Genomic DNA, 10,088 nt, shown 5'->3' with positions numbered 1-10,088 from the left:
CAGCCTGTCATGGGCATTGGCTGGGTCTGGCTGTCCTGCTCTCCAGTACAACAGGAGTTAATTTCTGCTGGCTTGTGGTCATCTGCTGGGAGCTCAGGCTGCTGATCACCAGCTGCCTTCACCCTTTATAAGGTTCTGGATTCTGGGGCTGAGTGCCGGATATAGCTTCCACTTCCTGGTTCCTGGGGTTATCCGGTTATATGGGGATCTACACTGTATAAGTTGCTGTTCTGCATGGCTGTGTGAGTTCTCCAGTTGTGCGTTTATTTCCTAACCCTTTTGCGTTTCTCCCCAGTTCACATATTGTCCCTCCTTTGTGTTCTGGATTCTGGGACAGGGTGCCGGATATAGCTGCTGCATCCTCGGTTCCTGTGGTTATCCAGTTCTATGGTGATCTACAAGTTGCGGTTCAGCGTGGTGTGCGAGTTCTCCAGTTGTGTTGTTATTTTCTACCCCTTTTGCGTTGCTCCACAGTTCACATACTGTCCCTGCTTTGTATTCTGGATTCTGGGGGAGTGTCGGATATAGCATCTGCATCCTCGGTTCTTGTGGTTATCCTGTTCTATGGTGATCCACAAGTTGCAGTTCTGTGTGGTGTGTGAGTTCTCCAGTTGTGCGTTTATTTCCTACCCCTTTTGCGTTACTCCCCAGTTCACATACTGTCCCTCCTTTGTGTTTGAGTGCAGTGTGCACAGGTTTTTGTTTACCCCTGTCAGTGCCTGTTTGTGGGGTTTTCGTTACTGGGTTTACAGCCCACTTTCTGGGTGGGTGGGGAGTAGTATCAGGGCTCGGACAGGAGACAGGGCCATGCTGGGGGCTCAAACCTGGCTACCATCGAGCCTACCTTCGAGATAAGGGACGTTGCAGGAGCCCGTCTTAGGGTCAGCCTAGGTTCCCCTGTACTATCTGTACACACCCCCTGACACTTTTGCAATTCACTGTTTGATAAAATTTGCAGCCGTTCTTCAGTTATTAACACTTTTATTTTGTTGATAGCTCATTGCCTTGGTGATTGACCACCGCTGCTGTTTAGTTTGTAAGCACTGCACTGAAATTGGTCAGGATTAAGCTGTATCAGCGCCCTCCAGCGATTCTGGACAGCTTCAAAACAGCGCTTACATGATCACTATAGAAGAGCTTGTAAGCATTGCGCATGTTCCGTTGTGTAGCAGCTGTGGTCGGTCTCCAAGACAACGCGCTGTAAACAAAAGTGTTAATATCTCAAGAACGGCTGAAAATTTTTCTAAGCAATAAATGGCAAAAGTGCTTGTTTTTATAAGCCCTCTCCGACAATATACATCTTGGAAGATGGGAATAAACCTTTAAAGGGACACAGTGGTATTTCCAATATCAAGTATAGCCACTACTAACAACCTGATTGTAAACATACAGCGCCATCTAGTGCCGAGGTGCGTAATCACAGTTAATCCTCGTTTTGTATCTTCCCCATGAGTTCACCAGCAGATGTGGAATTATCCCATAATTATCTGTTCCCCATGCTCCACAGTCAGAATGCAAAGTGTATAAGTCCACGTCAGTGTCCTCCTTTTCCACTCGGAGCCCCTGTCTGATTTTCTCTTGACCTTTCCCGGATCTTTGATGGCAGGATTATTGCTGTAAAAATCAATGCGGTCTTCACCACCTGAGATCCGGCATGGTATTCATTGCTGGAATGTGAACAGAGCTTTATATAACCACATCCATAGTCACATGTATGATAGGGTATATGGAGAAGTATTAGTCACACAATGGCTTTTCCTTCAGTGCCATTGCCCCCAGTGTATAACATCCGGCCCCTTATCATGATATATAACCTCTGTCCCCTCACCCCTGGAGTATACCTTCCACCCCTCGCCCCCCAGTGTATGTCATCCGGACCCTTACCATAATATATAATCTCTGTCCCCTCACCCCCGGAGTATACCTTCCACCCCTCGCCCCCCAGTGTATAACATCCGGCCCCTTACCATGATGTATAGCCTCTGTCCCCTTACCCCCGGAGTATACCTTCCACCCCTCACCCCCCGGGGTATAACATCCGGCCCCTTACCATGATGTATAACCTCTGTCCCCTTACCCCCGGAGTATACCTCCACCCCTCACCCCCCAGTGTATAACATCCGGCCCCTTATCATGATATATAACCTCTGTCCCCTCACCCCCGGAGTATACCTTCCACCCCTCGCCCCCCAGTGTATATCATCCGGACCCTTACCATAATATATAATCTCTGTCCCCTCACCCCCGGAGTATACCTTCCACTCCTCGCCCCCCAGTGTATAACATCCGGCCCCTTACCATGATGTATAGCCTCTGTCCCTTACCCTCGGAGTATACCTTCCACCCCTCGCCCCCCAGTGTATATCATCCGGCCCCTTACCATGATGTATAATCTCTGTCCCCTCACCCCCGGAGTATACCTTCCACCCCTCACCCCCCGGTGTATAACATCCGGCCCCTTACCATAATATATAACCTCTGTCCCCTCACCCCCGGAGTATACCTTCCACCCCTCACCCCCCTATGTATAATATCCGGCCCCTTACCATGATATATAATCTCCGTCCCTTACCCCCGGAGTATACCTTCCACCCCTCACCCCCCTATGTATAATATCCGGCCCCTTACCATGATGTATAGCCTCTGCCCCCTTACCCCCGGAGTATACCTTCCACCCCTCACCCCCCAGTGTATATCATCCGGCCCCTTACCATGATGTATAATCTCTGTCCCCTTAGCCCTGGAGTATACCTTCCACCCCTCACCCCCCAGTGTATAACATCCAGCCTCTTACCATGATGTATAATCTCTGTCCCCTTACCCTCGGAGTATACCTTCCACCCCTCGCCCCCCAGTGTATAACATGTGACCCCCTTACCATGATGTATAATCTCTGTCCCCTTACCCCCGGAGTATACCTTCTACCCCTCACTCCCCTATGTATAATATCCGGCCCCTTACCATGATATATAATCTCCGTCCCTTACCCCCGGAGTATACCTTCCACCCCTCGCCCCCCAGTGTATATGTGGCGCCCCTGAGGCTTCCGTCACCACAGGTCATTGCACCCCATCCAGCGGTGTGATGCCCCATTCTGGGTGAGGAAAGGAGTGAACACCGGTCCCCTGGTAAATCCGCACTACACCCATTGCTAGGAACACACTGGGACCAGGGACAGTGGCAGTAACCCTCCCATGCTGCATGCTGAGAGGGGTCGTAAGACCCATCCCTGCTCCTATAGGGTAGATCAGAGCAACTGGGGAGGTGGGAGGAGCCACAAGAGTGCAGACACAGAGAGGAAGGTCTAGGTTAGTCAGAAGGAGTTGAAGAGAGAGTGGGGAAGGAGGAGGAGGCCTGCTGGAGGCAGGCAAGGAGGAGAAGTGAAAGGAAACAGAGCTCCAAGTCAGTCAGGAGCTAAGGAAAGAAAGAGACGCTTCCTGGTGAAGACCCTGGGACTCAGAGGGTCCAGGTGACACCAAGCAGAGAACAGAAGGGGTCCCAGGGCCACGGGTAGCTGGTGAGCTGCGGTGGCCTGTTCCACAGTAACATCGGTGTAGGGATCAAGCTGCAGCAGGGGACGGTCCCTAGAAACCGGAGGAGCGCAAAATCATCTCCAACAGTAAAAACCGAGGCCCAGGGAATGTTGTAAACTCCCCGGGCCACAGCCCACAGCAGTACCCCCAGAAAAGGGATAATCAGCCGACAGGTGACCCCCCAGCCTGGAGGCTGTAGTGGAGGCCAAGCCAGGTTTATCCTACAAAAGGCAAGGCTAAGGAAGACAGCAGAAGACAGAGACACTTAAGAGAAGGGCACCGGTTTACCCTCAAAGAATCACCCAGAAACGGCGGAGGTCCCTGACAGTGGTCCCAGCAGTCCAAGGGTCCCTGCAGAGCTCTGACAAGAATTGTGAGTAAAGAACTTGAAACTGTACCCTTGGAGTTGCCTCTGTTATTTCTGCTGCATAGACACTTACAAGCACCAACAGTGCCCCGGGCATTGCTCCACCTGTGGGGAGCAGTACCACCATTGCTGCCATATCATCCCCCGGAGGCCTCACACAGCAGCGGCGGCTTAATAGCCGCAAACCACAGGTGGCGTCACGAACACAAACTTTAATTCAAGCCACATATTCTACTGACACCCACCAGGGCCACGGAGCCGGGCCCAGCCACCACTGACTACCACCGGACTAGTCCGGCCCGGCACCGGGTGTCCCATAGCCCTGGGGTGGGCGAGTCATATAACATGTGACCCCCTTACCATGATATATAATCTCCGTCCCTTACCCCCAGAGTATACCTTCCACCCCTCGCCCCCCAGTGTATATCATCCGGCCCCTTACCATGATATATAATCTCCGTCCCTTACCCCCGGAGTATACCTTCCACCCCTCACCCCCCGGTGTATAATATCCGGCCCCTTACCATGATGTATAACCTCTGTCCCCTCACTCCCCTATGTATAATATCCGGCTCCTTACCATGATCTATAATCTCTGTCCCTCACCCCCGGAGTATACCTTCCACCCCTCACCCCCCGGTGTATAATATCCGGCCCCTTACCATGATGTATAACCTCTGTCCCCTCACTCCCCTATGTATAATATCCGGCTCCTTACCATGATGTATAATCTCTGTCCCCTCACCCCCGGAGTATACCTTCCACCCCTCGCCCCCCAGTGTATAATATCCGGCTCCTTACCATGATATATAATCTCCGTCCCTCACCTCTGGAGTATACCTTCCACCCCTCACTCCCCTATGTATAATATCCGGCCCCTTACCATGATGTATAATCTCCGTCCCTCACCTCCGGAGTATACCTTCCACCCCTCACTCCCCTATGTATAATATCCGGCCCCTTACCATGATGTATAATCTCTGTCCTCTTACCCCTGGAGTATACCTTCTACCCCTCGGTGTATAGCACTCGGTCCCTCACCCCCCGCTGTATAAGATCTGACCCTTCCCCCTTAATGTATAACAACATCTGCCCCCCCTCCGCCATGCTGTTTGTTTTTATTAAAGTTACAGAGCGTCTGGTGGAGCAGAGCTCACTGATACCAGCGCATCCTGTAAAAGTAGCCACAGGAGTAACAAGTCAACATTCATGACATTTCTTCCTCCTGACTCTTCCCCCATCTCCTGTGAGTGATATTACTGAAAAGTGGAAGGAACTGCAGCGACTCTGAACATAAGGTTACAGAACAGGGGCCGAGTGCTGAGGAGCAGAGCGCAGAAATGTCACCAACGCTCTGCTGACCCCATAACTGCAGAGTCCAGACCTCCTCCAGTAACATCAGCACAAACGCTGCACCCACCGTGAGCTTCATGGCCGAGCATCTGCAGCAGCCGTACATCACCAAGCACAATGCCGAGCCGTACATCACCAAGCACAATGCCGAGCCGTACATCACCAAGCACAATGCCGAGCCGTACATCACCAAGCACAATGCCGAGTCGTACATCACCAAGCACAATGCCGAGCTGTACATCACCAAACACAATGCCGAGCCATACATCACCAAGCACAATGCTGAGCCATACATCACCAAGCACAATGCCGAGCTGTACATCACCAAGCACAATGCCGAGCTGTACATCACCAAGCACAATGCCGAGCCGTGCATCACCAAGCACAATGCTGAGCCATACATTACCAAGCACAATGCTGAGCCATACATCACCAAGCACAATGCCCAGCCATACATCACCAAGCACAATGCTGAGCCATACATCACCAAGCACAATGCCGAGCCATACATCACCAAGCACAATGCCGAGCCATACATCACCAAGCACAATGCTGAGCCATACATCACCAAGCACAATGCCGAGCCGTACATCACCAAGCACAATGCTGAGCCGTACATCACCAAGCACAATGCTGAGCCGTACATCACCAAGCACAATGCCGAGCCATACATTACCAAGCACAATGCCGAGCCATACATTACCAAGCACAATGCCGAGCCATACATTACCAAGCACAATGCCCAGCCATACATCACCAAGCACAATGCCGAGCCATACATTACCAAGCACAATGCCGAGCCATACATTACCAAGCACAATGCCGAGCCGTACATCACCAAGCACAATGCCGAGTCGTACATCACCAAGCACAATGCTGACCCATACATCACCAAGCACAATGCCGAGCCATACATCACCAAGCACAATGCCGAGCCGTACATCACCAAGCACAATGCTGAGCCATACATCACCAAGCACAATGCTGAGCCATACATCACCAAGCACAATGCCGAGCCGTACATCACCAAGCACAATGCCGAGCCATACATTACCAAGCACAATGCCGAGCCATACATCACCAAGCACAATGCCGAGCCGTACATCACCAAGCACAATGCCGAGCCATACATCACCAAGCACAATGCCGAGCCATACATCACCAAGCACAATGCCGAGCCATACATTACCAAGCACAATGCCGAGCCATACATCACCAAGCACAATGCCGAGCCATACATCACCAAGCACAATGCCGAGCCATATATTAGCAAGCACAATGCCGAGCCGTACATCACCAAGCACAATGCCGAGCCATACATCACCAAGCACAATGCTGAGCCGTACATCACCAAGCACAATGCTGAGCCGTACATCACCAAGCACAATGCTGAGCCATACATCACCAAGCACAATGCTGAGCCATACATCACCAAGCACAATGCTGAGCCGTACATCACCAAGCACAATGCCGAGCCATACATTACCAAGCACAATGCCGAGCCATACATCACCAAGCACAATGCCGAGCCATACATCACCAAGCACAATGCCGAGCCGTACATCACCAAGCACAATGCCGAGCTGTACATCACCAAGCACAATGCCGAGCCATACATCACCAAGCACAATGCCGAGCCGTACATCACCAAGCACAATGCCGAGCTGTACATCACCAAGCACAATGCCGAGCCGTACATCACCAAGCACAATGCCGAGCCGTACATCACCAAGCACAATGCCGAGCCGTACATCACCAAGCACAATGCCGAGTGTTAGATGGAGTGGTGTAAAGCCGCCACCACCGGACTCAGGAGGAGACATGTTCTGTGCAGGGATGGATCAACCTACTCTTGGAGGAGTCTGGGTTCGGTGATTCCAGGAGATCGTTACCCCCTGACTCCATTGTGCCCCTGTACAGTGTGATGGAGGAGGATAATGCTCTGGGCTGTTATCAGGGGCGGTCGAAGCCTCTTAGTTCAAGTTAAGGGAAATCTTAATTCTTCAGCACAAAATATTGTGAAACTGAAGCTTCCAGCTTTATGGAAACAGTTTGAGAAGTATATAGTTGTGTGTGTGTGTGTATATATATATAATGTGTGTGTGTACGTATGTGTGTGTGTGTGTATGTGTGTGTGTGTATGTATGTATGTGTGTGTATGTATGTATGTATGTATGTATGTATGTATGTATGTATGTATGTATGTATGTGTGTGTGTGTGTGTGTGTGTGTGTGTGTGTGTGTGTGTATATATAATGTGTGTATGTGTATATATATATATGTGTGTGTGTGTATATATATATATATATATATAGTTGTGTGTATAGCAGACTGAAGTCTATCCTGCTGTACAGCTGCTGATTTCAGGCTTCATTCTCCAGCACTGAGCAGTGAGCACAGACTGAGCTCTCTCTTGTATCTGACCATTAAGGGTTAAACGCCCACATGGCCCCATATGAGACAAGCCACTGCCTGCAGAGACCACATGGCCTCACACCTCCCATCCTGTCACCGGTCACATGACTGCAGTCACATCACATGTCCTTTAACCCCTTACGCCCCAGCAGTCACTGCTTTCTTCCTACAGGCAGTCATGTTTCCTGGATTCTCTCTGGTGGTTCTGTGTGCCTTCAGACCAATTCTGGCAACAAATGGGACCCGACCCAACATTATCCTGCTGCTGATGGACGACGTAAGCCTCGGCCGGGGTTGTGCAATCACTTCTTAAATGCAAAAAAGTTGACGGTTTTCTCTCTGCAAAAGTTTGCAAAGTTGGGACAAACTTTTTGCAAACTTTTCATTCAAAGGATTTAGCCTCCAAATAGAATGTAACCCCCTTTTTCTTTATTTGCAGATGGGATGGGGAGATCTCGGCGTTTTCGGAGAACCCTCCAAAGAGACCCCTAATCTGGATCAAATGGCATCAGAAGGCGTCCTTTTCCCAGATTTTTACGCCGCCAATCCCCTATGCTCCCCGTGTAAGTGCCGGAGATAACACAGGTGCATGTACCATAGGAATATTAGGGGGGTTTCCACACTTCGGGCCCGATTTATTATTGCATTTGTGCCTTTTTTATTTTCCTTTATTTTCTTTTGCGCCTCATTCTGTCTCTTAGTTTGCACCTTTTTCTTTTTTTCTTTTTGCGCCTTTTATTCTTTTTTTTTTTTTTTATAATGTGCACATTTTTTGCTGTTTTTCTTTCTTTTTTGCGCCTTATTTTTTTTTTTTTTGCTTATTTTCTTTTAATGTGCACATATTTTGCTGTTTTTCTTTTTTTTTTGTTTTCTTTTTTATTTTTTGCACCTTATTCTTTTTTTATATCGTGCTCCTTTTTTGTTTTTTCTTTTTTTTGTGCTTTATTCTCTTTTGTTGTTTTTCTTTTATGTTCTTTTGCGCCTCCGTTCTTTTTAATGTGCATTTTTTTTATTTTTGCACCTTTTTATTCTTTTTTTATAATGTGAAGTTTTTTGTTTTCCTTTTTTTTTTTACTCCTTAGGCTATGTGCGCACAGTGCGTTTTTGCATGTTTATCGGGTGCGTTTTTGGGCTCAAAACTGCATGACTTTGCTTCCCCTATGAGTTTTCATTTTTGCTGGCCGCACACAACTTTATTTTTAAGCTGCGTTTTTGAGCTTAAAAAAAAATAATGGACATGTCAATTCTTTCCTGCGTTTTTCTGCGTTTTGCCCCCATGCAATGCATTGGAAAAACGCAGTAAAAAAGCAGAGATCAAAAATGCACCAAAACACAGTAAAAACGCATGCGTTTTTACCAATGCGTTTTTTGCGTGTTTTTGCCGCAGGTACGTTTTTAGCAGCCAAAAACACAGCGTCAAAAAAACGCAGCGTGCGCACATAGCTTTAATGTGCATTTTTTGTTTTTTTCCTTTTATTGCACATTTATTCTTTTTTTTTATAATGTGAACTTTTTCGTTTTCCCTTTTTTTTTTTTTCTTTTACTCCTTAAGGCTACTTTACACACTGCGATATCGGTCCCGATATCGCTAGTGTGGGTACCCGCCCCCATCTGTTGCGCGACACGGGCAAATCGCTGCCCGTGCCGCACAACATCGCCCAGAGCCGTCACACATACTTACCTCTCCGGCGACGTCGCTGTCACCGGCGAACCGCCTCCTTTCTAAGGGGGCGGTCCGTGCAGCGTCACAGCGACGTCACTGAAGCGTCACTGAACCGCCGCCCAATAGCAGTGGAGGGGCGGAGCTGAGCGGGACGTAACATCCCGCCCACCTCCTTCCTTCCGCATAGCAGCCGGGAGGCAGGTAAGGGGAGCTTCCTCGTTCCTGCGGCGTCACACGCAGCGATATGTGCTGCCGCAGGAACGAGGAACAACTTCGTTACTGCTGCAGTAACGATTTTTAAGAATGGACCCCCATGTCGCCGATTAGCGATTTTGCACGTTTTTGCAACGATGCAAAATCGCTTATCGGTGTCACACGCAACGGCATCGCTAATGCGGCCGGATGTGCGTCCAAATTCCGTGACCCCAACGACTCCGCATTAGCGATGTCGCAGCGTGTAAAGCCCCCTTTACTCTTTTAATGTGCACTATTTTTTTTTTTTTTTTTTTTTCCTTTTGACTCATTCTTTTTATGTACACCTTTTTTTTTTTTTTTTACCAATAATTTTTATTGCTTTACATATTATAATGTACAAGAGATAGACGCACCTTTTTTATGTGTTTAACCCTTTTCTTTCTATGCACCTTACTGTCCACAGACTTTGGAGTTTCCAGATATTTTTCAGCTAACTAATCAATGGTGACGCTTTAAAAAAGTACAACATATTAGCGCCAATGTTCTCAAGTTCTGCCCTGGA

The 10,088-nt window shown here is 48.8% G+C and overlaps 1 protein-coding gene across 1 annotated transcript in view; it reads left to right on the top strand.

Annotated features, from left to right (window-relative positions):
* Window positions 1-7,842: 7,842 nt before the first annotated feature.
* Window positions 7,843-10,088, top strand: part of GALNS (galactosamine (N-acetyl)-6-sulfatase) — a 39,250-nt gene continuing 37,004 nt past the window's right edge. Inside the window, exons 1-2 of the mRNA XM_075327001.1 lie at window positions 7,843-7,945; window positions 8,108-8,231. Of these exons, the coding sequence (XP_075183116.1) occupies window positions 7,847-7,945; window positions 8,108-8,231 (223 nt within the window). The 5' untranslated portion in view covers window positions 7,843-7,846. The remainder of the gene's footprint in view (window positions 7,946-8,107; window positions 8,232-10,088) is intronic.

This window comes from Anomaloglossus baeobatrachus, chromosome 10 (assembly GCF_048569485.1).
Source record: "Anomaloglossus baeobatrachus isolate aAnoBae1 chromosome 10, aAnoBae1.hap1, whole genome shotgun sequence".
Taxonomy (NCBI): Eukaryota; Metazoa; Chordata; class Amphibia; order Anura; family Aromobatidae; genus Anomaloglossus; species Anomaloglossus baeobatrachus.
The sequence above is the reverse complement of the archived record's forward strand: the minus strand, read 5'-3'. Positions and strand labels throughout refer to the sequence as shown.